Source organism: Neofelis nebulosa, chromosome 3 (assembly GCF_028018385.1).
Source record: "Neofelis nebulosa isolate mNeoNeb1 chromosome 3, mNeoNeb1.pri, whole genome shotgun sequence".
Classification (NCBI taxonomy): domain Eukaryota; kingdom Metazoa; phylum Chordata; class Mammalia; order Carnivora; family Felidae; genus Neofelis; species Neofelis nebulosa.
In genome coordinates, this window is record NC_080784.1 from 137578414 (window position 1) to 137601954 (window position 23541).

General features: G+C 39.0%; 1 protein-coding gene across 1 annotated transcript in view; it reads right to left on the bottom strand.

The window, feature by feature from the left end:
• The window catches only part of CDS1 (CDP-diacylglycerol synthase 1), a 71016-nt gene that overhangs the window by 41821 nt on the left and 5654 nt on the right, over positions 1 to 23541 (bottom strand). Inside the window, exons 2-3 of the mRNA XM_058722009.1 lie at positions 11379 to 11506; positions 4451 to 4547 (exon numbers count right to left, since the gene is read on the bottom strand). Of these exons, the coding sequence (XP_058577992.1) occupies positions 4451 to 4547; positions 11379 to 11506 (225 nt within the window). The remainder of the gene's footprint in view (positions 1 to 4450; positions 4548 to 11378; positions 11507 to 23541) is intronic.

Here is a 23541-nt window from a genome sequence, read left to right on the forward strand (position 1 = left end):
CATGGATAAAGCATGGGCAAACAAAACGGGGGGGTGGGGTGGGTAGAGTTGGGCCACAGTTGGGACAGAGGAGAAAGATATACAGAATCACATATATGGGAGAAGACAAGGCATGTTAGGGAACTACAAGTATTTCAGAGTTGCCTACTCACAGAGATGGGGGTGAGAAGCAGAGAGAGACAAGAAGCACAGCAAACAGTACAAAGGACTACACGTGATCAGATGTGTGTGTTTGGGGCCAGGAGAGGTGGAAAGAACAGACTGGAGAGGCAGCAAGAGTAGAGAGACAGTAAGGCAGGCAAGATGCCACCATCCAGTTGAGTGTAGATGAACCTCTAACTGGGCCAGCGGCAGGGAAGTGGAGTACAAGGAATAAGAAGACATTGAGGGAGCATAACTGGTTGGATTTGGTGGCTGAGGAAATGGGGGGTGGGGGGCGGCTAAGGGAGTCAGAGGAACACAGAATAACACCAGAGAAGGCTTTTGGGAAAGGAGACATATTTATGCAGAATGGATGGGGATGGAAGGGAAGTTCAGATTTGGATATGTTGAATTTGAACTATGGTATTTATGGGTTATCCAAATAAAAATGCCTATTTTCACTTTGGGAATCTATTCAAAGAAAATAATCCTGCATATGAAAAAGCTTTACATTCTATTATGTTCAGGATAGTGTTATTCACCAAAGAGAAAACCAAAACATAACCCGAATGTCTGAAAATAACACAGCGGTTCAAATAACTTATGATACATTCCATTCCATTCAGTCAAGGAATGTATTAAAGTTGATGGTTGTAAAGATGGAGCAACACAAAACACTTGATAAAATACTTAGTTTAAAAGAGCGGGATACAAAATTCTAGTCATGTTATGATTACAACCATGATTTTTAAAACATAAAAGAAAAAAAGGACTAAAAGAAAATATATCAAATAGTATTAATTGAGTTTTGGTAGTTGATGATAGGGCTAGGGGTGATTTTCAAAAAATTAACAATTTCCTGAAGTAATTTTAACACACTTTTATAACTCTCACAATGGAAAAAAAAAAAAAAACTACTTAAAACTAAATTATATATGTGAATTAAAACTTATTATAGGAGTTTCCAAGAAGGTGAAGGTGAGAACCTCTTACACTATCTGCCTTTAAATCAAAGTATGCTTTAGTAATTCCATCACCTAGAAAGTGTGATTCCAGGGTGCCTGGGTGGTTCAGTCGGTTAAGCATCCGACTTTGGCTCAGATCATGATCTCATAGTTCATGGGTTAGAGCCCCGCATCGGGCTCTGTGCTGACAGCTCAGAGCCTGGAGCCTGCTTCGGATTCTGTTTCCCACTCTCTCTGCCCTTCTCCCACTCAAGCTTGGTCTCTCTCTCTCTGTCTCCCCTTCTCTCAGAAATAAATAAACCTAAAAAAAAGTTTTTTAAAAAAGTGTGACTGCAAGCTACGAATGCAACATGTAAGTGCTATAAATAGAAGATTGAAGAAAAAAGTTCCTGTATGGTTCCGTCTTAAAGTAGTAGCTATCATTTGGTAGAAATAAGTTTTTAATAAAATTCTCTTGAATCAATCATTTACGAGTGCTGATATTGTAGGGCAAATGCAAGCCTCTCAAAATATAAATGACCTAGTTAGGGATATGAGCATAAATAAGACTTGAAATCACATAAAAGTAGTATCACAATTGAGTACCAACAGTGTGTGCATATGTGTATATCCACCCATATTTCCTTAATATACGTATCATAAATACAACATGTGTATGTATGCATGGTACATGTGTGCATGCATTACAATAAACCTAAGTAAGAGCAGTAACAGTTCAAATCTACTTAACTCGATCTTTAATATTCTTCTGATTAAGCTCACCAATGAAACAGAACTCGTATTAAAATGGTATTTTCCTTTCATAACAGAAAAAATAAACAAGAAAGCTCAAGTACTTTAGGTATGCTTATAATTCTCTTTTAAAAAACCAAAATCCAAATATGCAAGGATATCTTTAAAGGTGTTTTGAATTTTCTCATAAAAGGGTGCTTGAAAATTAGTCTCTATCTGCAAATTCTGGCCCAAGTTACCACACCAAATGGTTTAGTTTGGAGAACAATGTAACTTACTCACAGAGAGCCCACCAGACCAGCCTGTGTCCATGTATCAAGGATGCTGGTGCTTTACAATGTCTTAGATCAAAATTACCTCCTAAAGGGGAATAATAATTTAAATGATCTTTAATATTTCCAATGGCTCCCCAATCCTTTACAAATAAATCCTAAACTTCTTCACACAGTATTGCAAGGCCCTCTAGCATCTGATCTCCAATTATTTTTCCAAGTTCAAAGGCCCTATGCTCCAGGAAAAAGACATCATTTGCCTTTTCCTGACACATCTAGCCATTTGGACCTTTACTCTCGGTGCTCACTCCACCCTGACAGACCCTCAAGGTTTGATGAAAGGTCCCTTCATCCACAAAGCCTTACCAAGCTGTCAGCTATCACCCAATCCCTTTGTCCCCTGGCCCATCACTCAGCGCACAGCACTGAGAAGTGCTCTGTACCCACTCACTCCTGAAAGGCCCAAACTCACTGGCACTCACAACCCTCCATAGGTGCACACTGAGAAGAAAAGAAGTGGGCCCTTCCCTGGAGTCACACTGGGACCATGCTCACACCGGCCTACCTGGTTTTTAGACTCAGCATCTTCTGGCCTCACATTATGCACTATCCACTGTTTTTCTGTGAGAAAAAGTTCTTTACGATGTCAGCAAAAACAGAACAGAGAAGGTGATTTCTTATTCACTCCTTTTACCTTGATACCCCCAAGGAAGTACAAAACTAATGAGGGAACAGAAAGAAAGTGAAAGGGCTTGATGGTCAGGAGTTGATGGGATTTTTTTCCCCAATCGTGTCTTATTTCACTTCAAAACTTATTTATTCTTTTATAGACTGAAAGGAAAACCGTATCATATTGCCCATGCCTATCACTAGGAATAGGACTGGGCATGGAGGGGAGCAGACAGGTTGGAGCAGCCAGAGAGCGAGGTGGTAAGGGTGAAAGAGGCTCAGCTAAAGGAGATGAGATGAAAAAGAAACAACAAAAAAGAGGGACACTGTGCCTATCCCTGAGAGCAAGGCTCTCCCTGTGCTAAACACACTCAGCACCCTCAAGTGCTTGATGAATCTATTAAACAAACGCAGGTCTCCTTCCCACTCCCACCACTTCCAAATGTTTCACGCTTCTTTGGATATCAAGGCTTTCATAAACAGGAATCCTCTGCTGTGACACTCCTGTCCCCAAGCTCCCCCTTTACCCCCCCAACCTGTTCAAACTTTAAACTGCAGCACACGTGCTAGACAGGATGCCTCTGGAAAGTCTTCCAGATCCCCCCTTGCTCTCACAGCACCCTATCCTATATAAATATATTCTCTCTATATGTATATTTGGGCGAGAACGCACGTGCACAAGCAGAGGAGAGGGGCAGACAAGGAGAATCTCAAGCACGCTCCACGCTCAGCATGGAGTGCAAAGCAGGGCTCCTTCCACAACCCTGGGAACACGACCTGAGCAGAAACCAAGAGTCAGACGCTCAACCGACTGAGCCACCCAGGTGCCCCTGTAATTATATTTCTGATCAGTTCTTTGAAGCACAGATAGTAAACTCCCCAGGGAAGAGACATGTGTGCTTTTCTCAGCACTGATGTATCATACCCCAGAAGCAGCACAATGCCTGGCACATAGCAGGCATCTTGGGAGCATTTACTAAACGAATGATTTAAAATCTTAAAATACTTGTCTGGCTTCATGACTTGTTGGACTTCCCATACACAACAAAATCCCACACTCCCAAAATGGCTTCTGTTCACCTCTCTGGTCTCATCCCTAGACACCCTCCAAAGGCACCAGTTGCAAATCCCCCAACGAACCACACTCTCTCATTACCCCCATGTCTTGCTTATGATATCCCCACCTTGGAAGGCCCTCTCCTGTCCAGCCCCTTCTTCAGGGTTTAACTTTGGCATAAACTCTTCTGGAAGTCCTCTCTGCTCTCTTTCAGGCTGGTTTAGATCTCCCAAAAAGTTACCCACTTATTTACTATACTATTTATTCATATGGTTACTTATAGATCTCTGCCATTAGATTGAATTCTTTCAAGTTAGGGATCTAGCTAATAGTCCCATATGATGATGTCATGAGTGTGTGAAGTCGTTAGCAATCTCTAATACTATGTATTACATATACTTGATCTCTGCTGAGTGAATACACTGAATGGCCATTTTGCAAACAGGAAAGGTTGGTCCAGATAATTTCATGAAGAAGAAAATGCTTAAGGGAAATAAATTTGTTGTTACCAAATCTTGAACTACTTTATTTTTTATGACATGTTCAAATTACTTCAATCATATCAGTGCTGAAAAACAAAGCAAGAGATACTTGGAAAAATGTAAAACACTTACAAGAAGCATCAGCATAAAGGATCCCATATAGATGATCAGGAAAAACAATGAAATCATAGTTAGAGTAAGAATTCCACGAATCCACCAGTTTTTCCACCTATAAAGAAAATGTTTATAAAGTTAGTATTTAATGTATTGAGTTTTTTGTGTGGTTTCAGTATTATTAGACTTTCATATTTTCCCTAACTATACTTTAAGAATCCCTTGCTTCAGGGCACCTGGGTGGCTCAGTTGGTCGAGGATTCAACTTCGGCTCAGGTCATGATCTCAGTTTGGTTCATGAGTTCAAGCTCCATTTTGGGTTCTCTGCTGTCAGTGCAGAGCCCACTTCAGATCCTTTGCTCCCCTCTCTCTGCCCCTCCCTGACTTGCACTCTCTCAAAAATAAATAAAATATTTTAAAAAAAAAGAATCCCTTACTTCACCTGTAGTAACAACAAAAACAAAAATCTAACCAACAGCATTTGTTCACTCACTCAGAGCTAAATTAAGTGTAAAATTATGTTAGCCAAAGAAAGAAACTAATTTTTGTTCAGTGTGAATGAGGATGAATCACTAGGCTAGGAAGTGAGGTGGCCAATGTGGATATGTGCACACCCCACCAGGGTCATTCAGAAGGGAAGAAGGCAGGTGCAAAAAGCCCTCTGTAAAGATGATCTATCCTTCTCTCCCTCCAAATAAACAAAAAAACTTAAAAAACACTTTTTTAAGGGGTGTCTATGTGGCTCAGCCAGTTAAGTGGCCAACTCTTGATCTTAGCTCAGGTCATGATCTCACAGTCTCTGAGTGTCAGCAACATGAGGTTTTGTGCTGACAGTGCAAGCCTGCTTGGGATTTTCTCTTCCTCCCTCTCTCTGCCCCTCCCCAGCGCATGCATGCACACACTTTCTCTCTCAAAATAATAAATAAACTTAAAAAAAAAAAACCATGATCTATCCTTTGGGGTGGTATATAAAAACAATGATTTTATTAAGGTGGTATAGACAGAGAACACAGACTTCCAATGAGAGAAAGTAAAGAAAGGATAATACAGAAGCACAACTACAGAGCACAGAAATCTCAGTGAAATGAAGAAGGCAAGCAGGTCAGTCACTGAGGGCAAGGCCAGACAGATGATCACTTTCTCCTAGAGCTCTAAGTGTGCTGCTGGCTTTCTGCACTTAGACACAGAGTCTGAAAAGCACAACATTATTTCCTCATCGTTGGGCCTTTAATTGTTCCTTAGAGCAGGCCTTCCCTGTTGAATGTCTGGCTAGGCTGAGAACTCATCTCCCTCAATCCTCTCTGGCGGTTAGGAAGGGCCCGGGGTGCCCAACAGCCCTCCCCTCACACCCAGGACACTCACGTTTCACCCCCAGCATATTTGACAGATACTGTCACTATTTCTTTGGCCATGTCATGAAAAATGTCAGCAGCCACTGTGTAAAACCAAAAGGATTCTAATAACACCTATATATGGATGATATTTCTGAAATCTAAAATTGTTTCCCCCTGCTTTTCTTCATTCTACACTCATTTTACATTATACTCACAGTAAAGTTTTAAGACTTTTCTTATGTCTATTAATTCAAATGGCAGCATTTAAATTATGATACAAGATACCTGGATTCATCTTAAAGGATAGTAGCATATATATATACACACATATATGTACACACACACACATGCACACACAGTGTTCTAAGCACAGGCTTTCATTCTCCTCTCTATAAAAAAATTAGCTGACTTCATCCATTTATCAAATATTGATTATATTCCCTGCTCTCACCAATCTTCCAGATATTTATTAAATATCCCTTTTATGAGGTCATTTCTGTACTCAAGGTCTAAAATGTCAACACCATTAAGTCCAAACTCTTTCACCTAACTTCCACGGTTTCTCATGAGGTGGTCACATTATACTTACACGACTTTCCTTCTCTCTGCTGTGTGATAAACTATGAGGCTCATAAATTTCTCACTAGACTCTCGGCTTTAGGACTGAACCGAAATGAGCAGAGAGTCAAAAACTGTTAGAGCTGAAAGGTTCCACTGAGTTTTATATACATAACTCTTTATGGATTAATGAATAGATTTGGGAACTGGGCTAGGTCACAGAGCTAGTCAAAGGTACATAATGGACCATAAACCAGTCTCTAATGATAACAGAGATAATGATAGTGACCCCGTCCTGTTTGCATGAAACCCAGAAGCGTATTTAGCTCTCCTGTATAACTGATCCTCAGAGTCAGAATTGTTGAGAACCCATAGAAGATGACAGACACTACATAAGTGTCACCAATCAGTCCCTAGGTGGATGTTGCCAATGTCCACATGTACCTCTGTTAGACGCCTGTGGCTTTGAACTTCAGAGGATGGTAGCTGCTGAGAACCAGAGATCTTAAACAGAAGACCTACTTTCTTCCTACCATCCAAAAGTTCCGTGATAACTGAAAACCTGAGCCATCAAGAAACATATTTCACCTAGTTATCTTTTATATACCTATTTCCCTTCCCAGAAAAATTCCCCTCCCCCAACAAGGTGAAAGACTAATTCTCTTAATTATTTTCACAGACTCCTCAAATCTCTCAAGAATACTTAATACAAAGAAAATAAAAGAACATACTTCTACATATCCATGGATACAGTGACTGAAAGACATCTTTTAAGGGAGAACCACTGAATTCAAAACAGAGCACGATATGAGGGAAAAAAAAATCACTATTACCAAAAACCAGAGGAAAACCTGATTCTGAATTCAAATTATTGATTTCTTTTACCATGCTACAATGAGCACATTAGAGACAGCCTTGATTTCAGGTCCAAGTTATCACCTCACAATTGCTTTGGAAAAAGGAACTCAGAATCAATATAGGAGATTTTCATTCCAGTCCCATATCTCCAGAACTACATGAGCTAGAAATGAGGTTTCCAAAAAGTATATAATTCAGGAGTCTCTTTACAAGTGGTTATCTAAAGTTGTCATATACTTATTGTTCAAATCAGTTACGAGATGTACAATGTTTTACTGTCACTACAGATATTAAGTGGTTTTTATTTCAAAAGTAATGACGAGGTTTAAAAAAAAATATTTTCCTAGGGACACAAACATCATGAGTCATCAAGAACCTGGGCTGGCAAAACAGTTCACCTGAGCCAAGAATCAGTATACAGAGACACTCCTCAAGAATAAATAAGTACTTTGTGGGCCATCTGGCAAGAAAAGTTTTTGAGAAAGTCCATCTACCAGCCATTGGAGGTTGGACAGGAAGTGTGCAAGTTCTTGGAGAGAAGGAAAATGGCATGATACAGTACAAGAGCACCCAGTATAAGGCTATGCCTGTATGTTTCCTTGGTTTCTCAACCTCAGTGCTAATAACGTTGTGAGCCAGAGAATTCTTTGTTGTGAAGAGCTGTTCAGTGTACTATAGGATGTTTAACATCCTCCCCGGCCTCTACCCATTATCTGTTAGTAGTGCTATCTCTTGTGACAACCTAAAATGTCTCCAGTCAATGCACATGTCCACTTGTGCAGTTTCGGGTGAGGGGGAGCAGGGCATTGCCCCTGGATGAGATGATAGCTGAAGAAGAGCTTCACTAATGGACAGAATCAGACTTAACTGGTTAAGTGACTATTCATCTCCACAAGACCCACACACAAGTCAATTGGGACAATGTGCCAAGTGCCTAAAAACCTTCAGGCCTCTTCCAATTTCAACACCTTATGCTCTATTTAATATGATATATTAAAGCCTTAAAAATGAGCATAAATCTAGTGTTGCCTGGGTGGCTCAGTGGATTAACCGTCCACCTTTGGCTCAGGTCATGATCTCGCAGTTCGTGGGTTTGAGCCCCTAGTTGGGCTCTGTGCTGACAGCTCAGAGCCTGGAGCCTGCTTCGGATCCTGTGTCTCCCTCTCTCTATGCCCCTCACCCGTTTGCACAGTCCCTCTCATTCTGAAAAATGAATAAACATAAAAAAAAAAAGAGCATAAATCTTAACATAGCTATAAAGAAAAATGTTTAATACAGAGTTGGTTTTAATTGTGAAAATCTGGAAACAAGCTAAATGCCCAGCAATTTTAGTTTAGTTGAATAAACTGAACTACAGTCATACAAAGGAATATATCATGCAGTCATTAAAAAATTTAAGTCATTAAAAAAATGATATAGTTTCTAATACCACAGAATGAAAATGTAACCAGAAGGTAAGAAACAGTACAATGCTATTTTTATATTATACACCACACACACACACACACACACACGCAGAATACACACAACGCAGAAGAAAAAAAAAACTTCAAAAAGTAAACATCACAATATTTTAGGTGTCAATGTTTTGGCGGGAAGATTACAAGAGTTTTTTTTTTCCCCCCTGCAATTCATGTAATTTTATAATGCAATTAATATTTTTAATTCTATGCATCTACAACTTCTAAATTTTTTCAAGACAGACCATTTTGGGTATTAGATTAAAAAGAGCCTAAAATGAATTAAGATGGAGTCTGAAACATTCATGTAACCTTTAGAGCAAAGTCTGAGAAGACTGAAACTTGTTATATATTACTTATTGTTCATTTTTTCAAACTAATTGTAATTTTTTTTTATTCATCTTTGAGATACAGAGCATGAGCAGGGAAGGGCAGACAGAGGGAGACACAGAATCGGAAGCAGGCTCCAGGCTCCGAGCCGACAGCACAGAGCCCGACACAGGGCCTGAACTCACAAACTGTGAGATCATGACCTGAGCCGAAGTCAGATGCTCAACCGACTGAGCCACCCAGGTGCCCCAAAACCAATTGTTTTATAAACAGAACACAATACCTAGGTTCATAATGTGGTTCTATCACTTACTGACTGCATGATCCTTGACATATAACATTTCTGTGCCTCAATTTCCTCATTTATAAAATAGGTCTATATAACTGAACCTGTTACAGGGTTGCTGTGAGAATAGTCAGTATGTGTAAAGTGCTTGGAGGAGTGCCTAGCACAGAGCATATGCTCAAGAAATAGCAGCTGCTATTATTTGCTATTGTTACTTTACACTAGGGAAAAACCCTTCATCATTAAGGAAAAATCTAATATAAATGACACACTAAAGAAATAATTCTTTAGAGGTATTTTTTTTTTATTTTTTAGAGAAAGTAAGAGAGAACAAGTGGGGGAGAGGGACAAAGGGGGGGACAGAGGAGGCAGGAGAGAGAGAATATCTTTTTTTTTTTTTTTTTTAACATTTATTCACTATTGACAGACAGAGAGACAGAGCGTGAGCATGGGAGGGACAGAGAGAGAGGGAGACACAGAATCCAAAGCAGGCTCTTGGCTCCGAGCTGTCAGCACAGAGCTGGATGCAGGGCTCAAACCCACAAACCATGAGATCATGACCTGAGCGGAAGTCAGATACTTAACCAACTGAGCCACCCAGGTGCCCCAAGAGAGAGAGAGAATATCTTAAGAATCTTAAGCAGGCTCCATGCTCAGTGCAGAGCCTGGCATGGGGATCAATTCAATAACCCTGGGATCATGACCTGAGCTGAAATCAAGAGTCAGATGCTAAACCTGACTGAGCCACCCAGGTGTCCCAGCATCATTTTTATATAACATCAGTATAAAAAAATTTCAGGGGCGCCTAGGTGGTTCAGTCAGTTAAGCGTCCAGGCTCAGGTCATGATCTCATGGTTTGTGGGTTCCAGCCCCGCATCGGGCTCTGTGCTGACAGTTCAGAGCTCAGAGCCTGGTTTGGATTCTGTGTCTCCCTCTCCCTCTCTCTCCACCCTTCCCCTACTTATGCTCTGTTTCTCAAATATAAACAAACGTTAAAAAGCTTTTAAAAATAATTTCAGAGTTGAAATAGACCTGATAAGATTTTAAAGCAAATGTATATGTGTGAATGAGGTCAGAAAAACTAGGATCAAGAACTATAAAAATAATAATCATGTTTTCAATAATGGACAGCAAAAAGTTATTCTATTGGTTAAAAAATATGAAAATTTGTTTGAATCAATTTATTCTAATATGGTTATCTCTTAGAAATTAAAAAACAGAAAAATTTGTATTACATTTATTAGATATGACTAACCAGTGTTTTTTGTTATGACTTACAGGTAGTAAAACCAATTTAGTAAGTCACAACTAGCCGTTTTGTTCCATAATATAGAACAGTATCAAAAGAAATCAGAGGGTATCACACACAATAGCAAGAATTGCTTCATAACATTTTTGCAACAGTTAAAATATACATTTCTGTGTCTCTTGGGATGTGGTGTAAAATATGTCTTTTACTGTGTGTCATAATCAAAAAGCTGGAAAAACACTGTTCTATACCAACATTTAAGATTTCACACATTAATCTGGATAAAGCCTACATTTATTTTGCTTTTGTAACTTTTATAATTCATATTACTAAAGTATACAACGGAGGGCAATATAAAAGTTGCTGAATCTTGATGGTGATCAAACATTAAAAAATATAGCAAACATAAAATGATAAAAGGGTTGTGGAGTTTGGGGTGATAATTTAAGCTCAGTAAAAGAAAAAGAATGACCTATTTATGTCTGGCATTTGAAAAACAGGGAACAGAGAATATGGAATTTTCTTTATTAGACGTTCCAATACCAAGAAAGGCTACCTGATGTGGTAAATGGATCAGCGGCTTGAGCAATCTGACAAAACTAGGACAAGAGTCTCGGGTCTACACCTTCCTAGCTCTGTAACCTTCATCAGATAACCTCTGAGATTTGGTTTTCTCACACTTCACAGGACTGTAAGGATTAAATGAAAGAATATACATCAAGCATTTAGTACCATGCAGCATATCTGGTGAAAAAGTATAAACCCTCTCTTTCACAGTTCCAAAACTGTGAAAAAGTGAGATTTATTACATCAACCGGCATAACCGCACAACTTCTGAGCACCCATTATAGTCATCTTCACCTAATCATACCTGGAAGATAAACCAGACAGAGCTTTCTTGAGGATCTCAGGGGTTCTATCTGAGGATGGTGGAATTTCTGGAATATCAGAATCGGTTCTGGAATCCAAATCTCCATATCTATCATCAATATCTGTTTCCTAAAATTAAAGAAAAACGAAAATCACTTTGCAAAATTGAAAAACGAAAAGAGTACCTGCTTGCCAAGGTACTTCACTTATTGCTCAGTGTGTCAAATCTCAGTTACATAACTTAAAACAAAAAAAGAACTTTGAATAACCAAGCACTATTGTACTTCCTGTTAGAAAGTTTGATCATCTTTGCTAAAATCTATCAATATAAAGGATTAATTTAACCAAAAGACACAAAGAGAAGCTCCTATATTATTTAAATCAGAAACCTACCAACAAGAGTCAAATGTTGGTTGTTTTGCTACTTAACTGAGAGAACATGTTAATTCCGATCAACTGCACAGTTTCCTTTTGATTACAATCAAAGCCATCAACAAAAGAGTGTCTTACACTGGCGTGCATATATATATATATATATATATATATATATATATATGCATATATGCCATTTTCACTTCCTTCATTTTAGATCCTCAAGAGACAACCTCAGTGAAGCAGGTCAAACAGACATTATAACCTGCTTTATGGATACATAAACTATGATCAAAAGCATTTTATTTGATGGTAATATTTTTTATAAAGTTATTTAAAATGCAAACTGACCTTTAAGAACACATGTACAGGAGCTGTGTGTATATGCTCTAGCCTTTGACAAAGGTGGTCACTGTGGAATTTCCAGGGTTTGAGTGACCAAGGAATTTTAAGAGCAGATCTATCAAACATTGTTTTAAAGTTGTTGATTCAGCTCTAATGTGTCTCCACCCCTATGTCCTCCCCTCTCCCACACCCACCACCCTCCACCCCCTGCAACCTCGAGTAAAGAGTGCTACACGTACATGTGCTTTGGGAGAGTGGTTTACAGAGGGTGAAACTGAGGCAAAGGTGCTGAACTGGGCTGGAGGAAAGGGAATATTTACAGGTGAATATAAGCAGAAAGAACACTGAGCAGAACCTTGGGCCAGAAGTGATCCAAGGAATGAGTGCTTAGGAATTCAGAAGGTTCCAGAATCTCAAACCGAACTGAGCCCTTACTAGCAACCAAGTTTTGGTAAACGTCATCACCCCTTTTACCGGTTTCTTCATCCAAAGAATGAAAGCATTTAATATAACACCAAGGACTCAGTAAAGTCAAAGAAGTAGGAAGCTATTATTATGATTGAATCAAGTCTTTCAATTCCTCATTAAGTAGCTTACCAAATAAAATTTTAGCCTCGGGAGAACACTTTCACAGGTTTTGTAAAGCAATAATAAACTTTTTGTTTACTAACTATAACTTTCTTATTAAACAATTATTAAATTAAATGTGTCATCATACCAAAAATAACAAATGAAATAGACATGCTGAATTCCCACTGCGACACCGAGTCAGTTGTCCTCAAAGCAGCTTAAACAGAGAGAGATGTTGATGACTATAACCCACCAGACAGAACAACCCCTGAAAATGTCAGGGCACTGCTGCCAGTCTGACATGCCAGCAGGTCCTTGACATCTAGAATGATGGAACACATCACTTCTCTTTTCCATTTCCCTACCACCCTTTTTTTTAAACTTCAATAACCCAGAGTGTTGTAGGTGTGGTGTGAGTGGTGGTAGAGATGGTGATTAATGGACCTGGCTCCCTAAGGCAACATCGCCATGTTGCAAAACAGCACTAGACTAGGAATCAGAAGTTGCCAGCACTAATTCCACCTCTACTCTATTACTGTGATGAAAGGCAAATCACTTGACCCTTTGGTTAAGAAACTCAGCCTTTGGGGGCTCTTGGGTGGCTCAGTCGGTTAAGCAGCCAACTTCAGCTCAGGTCATGATCTCACAGTTCACGAGTTCAAGCCCCATGTAGGGCTCTATGCTGACAGCTCAGAGCCTGGAACCTACTTTGGATTCTGTGTTTCCATCTCTCCCTGCCCCTCCCCTGTTCATGCTTTGTCTCTCTCTCTCTCTCAAAAATAAATGTAAAAAACATTTAAAAAATTAAAGAAAGAAAATACAAGAAACCCAGCCTTTGGTTTCCTCGTAAATTAAAAGCATTGGACTAGAACTCAAACTGTGCTCTTCCAAACACAAAGCTCTCAGCAAGCTACCTTAAAGTCTACTTGGCAATAATGGTGATGCGCCACAACTGCCCCCCCCCACTCTCAAGATAGCTGCCCTGCTTTTATTTTTATTAATTAAGCTTCTGATTTCTATTTTATATACCTTAAAGAAACTGAACATGAAACTCTGAAGATTTAACTAGGCTTTTTCGATTCCATTCTAATAACTAAAGAATAAAAGATGATTCCAAAATAATGATATTTTAGAGCTATGCTACTCAAATATTGGAAACCCATTCAGTTAGGAGCAAGCCCGTCACTCATCTTTTCCCATCTCCATCCTCACCCACTGCTCTGTCCTTGCTGAATATCATCCCCTCTCACATAGCTCATCCCCCTGCCCTCTATCCTGCCTCTCAAATTCATTTCAACATAAAAATAATCTTTCTAAATTGCAAATCTGATTTTACCACTCTGCAGCCTGAGGCCACCGGGACAAAGCCAAACTACTTAGCATTGCTTTTACTGTTCTTCATGATGAGACCCTGCTCTTCCAGCCCCTCTTTGGTGACTCCCCAGTTTTCACAGTGCCATACTCTCTTGAATGCAGATGTTTGTTCTATGTACAAAGTACAAACTGCACACTTTCTCTCTTGCTCTCATCCCAGTTCCCATCTCCACATCTAGCTACTGTCCCCTCAGCCTGTGACCTCAGCTTCCAGGTTATTTCCTTTGAAAACGTCTTTGCTCACCTCCAGCTCCAGGTTAGCTGTTCTTCAACTGTGCTTCCACAGTTCCTCTAATTTTTACATATTAGTTTACATCAAAACTATTTGTTTGCTTGTCTTTATTTTCCAGTAGTCCACAGGCTTTGTGAGAAGAGGAAATACCATTCACTGGCCTCACTCTCAAATCCTAAGAGGTCAGCAAAGGAACTTGCCCAGTGGCTGGCTTTTATGAAACACTACATGAATATGTGTTGAATGAATTGAGTCTGTCAACTCATGCTAACATTTAAGATTAAAATAAGTTCTCATCTGTTCTTGCTAGTTGAGTAGTTTTGGCCACGTTACCATGCTTGAGACCTCATTGCACTTATTTACATAAAACGAAGGCTTCGGACTATGCAGAACTACTATTTTCCAAATATTAAACGTTAATGAAAATATGTCTGAGAGGGGCGCCTGGGTGGCTCAGTGGGTTAAGCGGCCGACTTCGGCTCAGGTTATGATCTCGCGGTCTGTGAGTTCTAGCCCCACGTCGGGCTCTGTGCTGACAGCTCAGAGCCTGGAGCCTGCTTCAGATTCTGTGTCTCCCTCTCTCTGACCCTCCCCGTTCATGCTCTGTCTCTCCCTGTCTCAAAAATAAATAAACGTTAAGAAAAAAAAAATTTTTTTTAAAGAAAATATGTCTGAGAAATGATGGATAAAAGTCAAAGAAATAAGTTTATTATCTTGTAAATCCAATTCCTACGGTAAAAGTATACTTAGAAAATAAGAGCAAAACACTTTAAAAATATGGACTTATTTAACAGCCCTCACATTACCACAGAGGTAGGTAAATAATCATTTCCATTTTCTAGGTGAAAAAATTTAGGATCCAAAAGGTTAAGTGCCCATGTTTACACAGCTCTAAGCAATATAGCTTTGATTTGAAACCACACAGGAGGGAAATTAAAAGGACAATTCTCCCCCAAGTTGATCCACAGATTCAGTGCAATCCCAATAAACATCTCAATAGGCATTTTTTTCTTTGTAGTCATGTACAGGCTGATTCTAAGATTTACATGAAAAGGCAAAAGACCTAGAAGAGCCTAAGCAGCATGGAAAAAGAACAAAGTTGAAAGACTTACTTTAAGAGTTATTATAAAGCTGTAATCAAGCTGTTGTATGGGCATAATAGAAAAAATGATCAATGGAACAGAATAAGGAGTCCAGAAATAAATCCACACATACAGTCAACTGATTTTCAACAAAGTTGAAAGGTAATTCAATATGATGCTAGAACAACTGTATATCCATATGTTAAAAAGGGAACAGAAAGAACTTTGCTTTATATCTCATATCACTTACAAAAATCAATTCAAAATAGATCACAGACATTTACATAAAACTATAAAACGTACATATCTTTGAGAACTTGGGTTAGGCAAAGATTTCTTAAATATAACAATGAAAGTGTGATCTATAAAGGATAAAATTGACAAACAGAACTTCAACAAAATTAAAACTTTCTGCTTTTCAAAAGACACTACTAGGTGAGCAAGAAAACAAGCCATAGACTAGAAAAAGATATTTGCAAATCACATTATCTAGTAAAAGTCTTGCATCCAGAATATATAAATAATTCAAAATTTAATTTTTATTTATTTATTTTTTTTTTTTTTTAATTTTTTTTTCAACGTTTTTTATTTATTTTTGGGACAGAGAGAGACAGAGCATGAACGGGGGAGGGGCAGAGAGAGAGGGAGACACAGAATCAGAAACAGGCTCCAGGCTCCGAGCCATCAGCCCAGAGCCTGACGCAGGGCTCGAACTCACGGACCGCGAGATCGTGACCTGGCTGAAGTCGGACGCTTAACCGACTGCGCCACCCAGGCGCCCCTCAAAATTTAATTTTAAAAAATCCACTTAAAATACATGGGCAAAATATCTGAATAGCCAATACACCAAAGGCAATACACAGATGAAAATGTTCAACATCATTGGTTATTAGGGAAATGCAAGTGAAAACCACATACAACACTAGTATGCATCTATGAGCATGGCTAAATTTAAAAACAATACCAAACTGATGGAGAAAATGTGGAGAAACTGAAACTCTCATGCACTGCTGGCAAGAATGTAAAATGGGAAAACCACTTTGTAAAATAGTTTGACAGTTTCTTAAAAAGTTAAATATACAGGGGCACCTGGGTGGCTCGGTCGGTTAAGCGTCCGACTTCGGCTCAGGTCATGATCTCATGGTCCGTGAGTTCAAGCCCCGCGTTGGGCTCTGTGCTGACAGCTCAGAGCCTGGAGCCTGTTTCAGATTCTGTGTCTCCCTCTCTCTCTGCCCCTCCCCTGTTCATGCTCTCTCTGTTTCTGTCTCAAAAATAAATAAACGTTAAAAAAAAAAAAAAAAAAGTTAAATATACATCCATCACATGATGCAGTCATTCCACTCCTAGGCATCTGCCCAAGAGGAATGAAAGTATATATCCACACAAAGACTGTACATCAGATGTTCACAGTAGCTTGATTTGTAATATTTCCAAACTGGAAATAATTCAAATGTCCAACAGGGAAAAGAACAGGTTGGGCTATATCATATAAAGGAATAATATGGGTGACTATCAAAATAATTTACACTGAGTAAAAAAGCCAGATAAAAATGTACATACATATGTTTATATGCATACACATATGCATAGAATTCAATTTATACAAACATTTTAGAAAATACAAACTCATCTGAAGTGCTAGAAAGCAGCACAGTAGTTACCTGGAGGTGAGGGGGGAATCACAAAAGGGCAGAAGTAAACTTTTGGTGGTGATGGATATGTTTATAATCTTGATTATAGTGATGAATTCACAGATACATGCGTATGTCAAAACTTACAAAATGTTGCAGTGTCAGTATGGTTTAGTGTGTGTCATTTATAGATCATGATGACTCCTGAAGACCACAGGTGAACCAGTAGTCAGGGAAAGAGAACTGAGGTACTTCCCAATCCTGGGGACTGAAAAGACAGGAACAAGAGAATGGGCTCCGGTCTACTCAAGATCATGGTTCCAAAGTCTCTAAACTAATGAAGGTAAGTAAGCAGTTTAGAATTCAACAAAGGATAATGTATTAAATCACTCAAAGCTTCCAACCTTTTTATATCAGATCCCCTAAAAAGTGAGTCAGTCAGGGTCAGCTTCTCCACTATTGGTCCCCTGAGGTTCATGGTGATCCCTGTACTAGTTAGCATTAAAACTGCAACCAAGCAAAAGGACACAGAGCTCTGTGCATAAAAGGAGGAGGCCTTTTAAAAATCTTGAAGCTGAACAGTTTTTACTTGAAATAACATTAGGTTATATTCCCGATTTCAGCATTTTCTCTCCGTTCCTCCATTTGTCCATAAACACACGGATTTCCTTTGCTTTCTCCCAGGACAAGAAGTGAACACTGGACAAAATTGCCTCTATCTGTGCTTGGGAGGGAGACTAAATCAACTTATTTCCTAGTGAGTCAGCAGTACTGTGAACTAAGAGTGGGGTACCAGGGTCTTCAAGACCTCTGTGACGAAGATGAACAGTCAGAGGACTTTATATTCTACAAAAATCTGATTATCTCAGTGATCAGTTCTATGGTCCTATCCTGAACTTATTATGATCGATAAAGCCTCTTTGCCTTTTCTAATTTTGAATTGAAAAGGAAAAGACTGGTCCTCCAAATCTTTGCAGCCCTGTTCTAGTCCCCCACTGAAAGAAAAAGGTGATTGTATGCTCCAATGCACAGCCATACTATTCTGATCAGGTGTTACACTATTTAGTGCATCCCAATGCTGGGATCAGAGAAAACCCAATGTGCATCAGCAGCACATAAAATGCCTTAGTAAAAGGCAAATCTGATTATGTCAATCATCCATTTAAAATCTTCCAGGAACTTCCCACTGCTCAGATCCAACCGCCTCGTATTCTCCAGCCAGGGCTCTTGGCATGCCCACCATGCCACTTCATGCTCTGCAGAACTGAACTTCCTGCATGCCCAGAATGAACAGTTTTATTCTCATGACACTTTGCTCTTGTAACGTGCTTCCCTCCTCTGAGCCTGGCTTTGCTGGCTAGTGTCTGTTTATCCCAAAGGTCTCAGCTTTGATATCACTTCTAGAAAACCTTTCTTCAGGGAGCCTATCAAAAGCCTAATAAGGGTGCCCAAGTATGTCCATGTCTTGAGGAACCTGTGAATATGTCACAATGCAAAAGTGAATTAAAGTAACAGAACTAAATTCGCTACTCAGCTGACCTTGAGATGGGGAGATTAGCCTGGATTATTCAGGTGAGTTTCATATCATCACAAGGTTCCTTAGAAGCAAGAGAGGAGAGTCAGAGATGTGATGACAGAAACAAGAGGTCTCAGTAATGCTGACTTTGAAGACAGAGGAAGAGACCATGAGCCAAGGCATGCAGGCAGCCTCTAGAAGCTAGAAAAGGCAGGGAAACAGATTTTCCCCTAGAGCCTCCAAAAGGAACACAGCCCTGCCAATGCCTCAATTTGGGCTTAGGGAGACCCATTTTGAACTTCTGATGTCCGAAACTGGAAGATAGACTTGTGGTGATTTGGCAGAGCAGCAACCAACAACTAAATTCATAGCCCCTCAGAGCAGTGGTGTAGCTCCTGCATGTCCCTCAGGCAGCCTAGGTCTGCCACAGTTTACAGGACACAGTTAGGTTTCGGGTTCGCCCACCAGAGTCTTGTCCGCCACTGCCATGCCTGTAACCAGGAGCTCAGCGAGTGTGTCCTGAGTAAATGGTGACCAGTCATCTCCAAACGGAATCAAGCTGATTCTCCCAATCTGCAGTACCGTTACTCTATTTTTTGCCAGTCCTATAATGCTACCTACAATATTCAAATCTGATCTAGTTTCCAGGCCTGTTTTAAGTGTTTGCTAAATTTTTGGCTCATTCTGATTTTTCCCCAATGACACCCAACTCTATTATACATTAAAATTGTACTAGATCTTATGGTTTCAGTTATATGAGTGTTAAATTCCAAATTAGGAATAAAGATCCCTGAAGATGAAATCCATGGGATAATACAAAATAACTTAGAAATCTGAGGAGTTGTATTCAAATGTGGAATATTACTGTCACCACAAATTTTCATTTTATCTGAGATCATATAGTAGTGCTGAGCTCTCCAAAGGGACATCACTCTTTCATGGCTAAGAAAAATAATGCTTACAGCTCTTCTTGCCTTTTGGAGGGAAAAACAAGTATATGCACTAAGAGTGATTAAACCTGTCCTTGGATATTTTCTACAATATGTGAACCTTGACTGGATCCTGGTTTGAGGGGGGAAGGAAGAGGGGAATCTTCAATAGACATTTTGGCACCAAAAGGGAAAATATGAATATGGATCCCTTTTAGTCAAGAAAGTTATTAATTTTTTTAGATATGATAATGGTATTGTGGTTACAAAGGAGAATGTCTTTAAGACATGCATGATTTAGTATCAGGAGTGAAGGGCCATGAGGTCTACAGTTTATTTTCAAATGGTTCATTAACAAAATATTTGCATATATGGCAAGATAAAGCAAATCTGTCAGAAATCTTAACAGTTGTTAAATCTAAGTGCTGACTATATGGATGATCACCATACTAGCCTTTTAACTTTTCTACATTATTAGACACTTTTATAATAAAAAGCTAGGAAAAAATTCAAAACTAAACAATACACTGGGGATACAAATATCTTATAAACCTATCAAGAGAAGAAAATATTGAATACAAAATTCAAGGTATGATTAGCCATGTGCCTAAGGGGTTCCTTGTATCATGATACTTTCGTACCGATACTATATTTATTTATAACAATTTTATAAGTAGTACCACCACCTGTAGAATTCCAGGGGACACCATCTACATTAAGCCCTACATGAATGGTGTCCCAGAGTTGTTCAAAGACAACACAGAAACAGTTCATGTACAAACACAGTAAGTAGGTGAAAAGAAAATAAAAACCAAAACCCTGAAAGAGACAGGAGTCCAATTTTGTTTTCCAGATCTGGATTTCTGCATTTCAAGGTAAAATGTGAAGCCCCCGGTAGGCTTAATAAACATTTGCTGCCCCACAGCACCACACTGTCTTCAAATAACCTGCTTGGAATAGAAACGTGGCATTGAGCCCAATCTTAACTGCCAAGGTTTGGTCCCACCTGGGCCAGACAGATGAAGAAGTCAGATTGGCTTCATCAGACCTACATAAAGCTCTTAAACAGCTGGCCATGGATCCTGGCAAATAAAGGGAATTGCAAGCATAGCCAGGAACAGAAAAGTATCGCTGGTTCCCTAACCACCACATTAGCAAAAAGGAACTTGAAATTTCTATAGCTAGGAGCTCCTCACATTGGACTGGACTCTTGTTTCTCCCTTTCGGTGCATTTCAATTTTATATTTAAAAGAAAGTTCACAACGCAGATAGTTCTGAGTCTTAAGCAAACAAACATTCAATGACATGACATGAAAAACAACTTTGACCTCTCCCCGTGGATAAGAAAATTAGTAAATGCTTAGAAAAATAACTAAACTTGGCATGTGACCAACAACCAATGGATTGCTAATGAAATTAGTTCCTTTTCTGGAGTCACTCAAAATGTGATGTCATTCTCATTAAATAGGTTCTGAAACGTTTCCCAACTAAATGAATCAAAGTGTAAACAGCTGTAAAATAAAAACAAATGATTTCTTCTCCTAATCAATCACAAAATAAGTGAGGAAACACTAAAAACTATTTTGTGTGAGTTAAATCCAGGTGCTGGAGTAAAATCACAGAATTATAGATTTTGAGCTAAAAGAGTCTAACCAAATTCAGAAAGGCCAAATTAGTTCAAAAATCACAGAAAGTAGTAAGAGTAAAAAAGTTCCTAAGTAAATATTTTAATTAATTTTTAAATTTAGGACCACATACCTAATTTCTCCTTTACGTTTTTTTAGACAGAAAATTTAGGGTAAATCCTAGGTCTTAACACTGTGTGACCTTGGGAAAGGAATTTAGCTTTGCTCAAGGCTATTTCCCTTGTCTACACAATTGTTAACAGATTGAAATTGGCATTATGTACAAGTGAGTATTTTGCAAACTATGATTACTTTACTACCTTTATTCCATACGATTGAAGTCCACAGTCCAAGAAATCAGTATATTCTACAATTAGTTGTTGAGCAACAGACAAATCCTGGCCTCACCCCTTTTTCAAAGGTACAAAGAGCCACAAAAAAGGTGACATTTAATCAGAACCCCAAACAGGCATCCAACAAGTATTTACTAAATGCACAGAAGGAAGCCAAGCCTCACAAAATACATCTGGTATACAAATTCTTAAGTGACATACTTTCCTTATACTAAATCAAAACCTGTATTTTTTTAAAAACATTCCCAACCACAAAACAGTTAAAAACAAGCAGAAAAAACCTTTGTATTTAGCTGTGCTATCCATGAAGAAACAGAGGAAAGTCTGCTTTACAAAAATGCACATATATAAACATGAAGGGTAATCATACTTTACATGTATACATCCTAATTTTTCTCTAGGAGATAATTTTCCAGAGTATTACTTTAAATTGTGCTACATTTCCCTAGGACATCTGTGCCAAACAAAATATTGTTTGCCTCAAAAAGTCCACTGCAGTACACATCCAAAGCCTGATATAGCTGAGGACATCCTATGGTAAAATTTCTCAAAATATTAAGAAAATAAACTGTTGAAAGTCAAGATCACAAAACAATAAGGAAAAACTCATATGGGATGTCCCAAGAATAGAACACATCATTTAAAGGTATGAGAACTACCCGCCCTCACCTCCACACAGTTTACTACCTACATTAACATGACTTTAAAATGTGACTGTCGGGCCCCTGGGTGGCTCAGTCGACTTCAGCTCAGGTCATGATCTCGCGGTCCCGTGAGTTTGAGCCCCGCGTCGGGCTCTGTGCTGACAGCTCAGAGCCTGGAGCCTGTTTCGGATTCTGTGTCTCCCTCTCTCTGACCCTCCCCCGTTCATGCTCTGTCTCTCTCTGTCTCAAAAATAAATAAACATTAAAAAATAAAATAAAATAAAATGTGACTGTCTACATTAGCAAAACTTTACTATTCCTGACACTTGATTTACAGTTCACTGTTCACCAAAAGACCTTCTGAAAGACACATTAACTCTTTAATGGGAAGCATCAACAAGTTTCTTCCTAAGATTCTTTGAACCCTTGTCTTAAAATCCTTGTGTGGCTACTGCCAACAACCCCAAACTGTTATTTTTGTCTTTACTCAGTCCCAAACAAGTCCTTGCATTGAAAGACCTGCATTAAGTCAAACTGCCGATTCTCACTAAAATCCAACCTAACCTTTCCCACTCCATGACTCTGTCAAAGCTCTGTTCAGGTGCTGTTCTCCCTCAACATGGGAACCCATAAACTCACCTTTGTCTTAGTGTTATCAATTCGTAGGTTGGTAATATTTGGGAAGCCTGCATTCAAAATATGTTGTTAAATAAAACAAATATGCTGCAAATGATAATAGAACCATGAACAATTATTTAGGTGGTAATACTGACTAATAATTGATCAACAACTGGGGAGTATCAATCTCAACAGTATTCTAGATGTCTAGATCTAAATACTAGTATTTATTAACAGCCTAGATTTAAATGAAAAAAAAAGAAAAAGAAAAAATGTTTATTACACCTACAGGTGATCCTAAGACAAACCCATCATGAAGTGTGGTAAAATGATGAATTTATAGAAACACAAGTTCCAAAACTAAAAATTAAAAAAAAAAAACCAAACAACTATAGTTGTTTATGAAAGAAACTACACACATCTGAAATAGGGAAGGACAGAAATTAACTGACCAGATCGTTTCACCCAACCTCACAAACCAAAATCTGTACCAAGGTAGCAGCCCTACCTTGTCCCCCAGCCCTCTATTCCACATGTGCCCCTCTTTACTAGCCATGACTTCCATGTGCACCCCTCTCTCTCACTTTGGTCTAGGAAATCAGCTCTTAGCTTGACTTCCAACTGCTCAATCCCTCTCAATCCATCCAGAGCTTCAATAACCTACTTTGGTCTTCAGTCCACTTCCCTGCCTACCCTAACGTGTGGTCAGCCACTTCAATCTGGCCTCGATGATTTGCTCATTCCGTTGGCATTCCTGACCTGGCATTCCCAGGCTGAAACCACACTCAGTGCCTTTCTTATTCTCAGCTATTGAATGGGGCTACTCCTAACACACATATAACTGTTGTGAGGTGCAAGTAAGTAAGGTAAGAC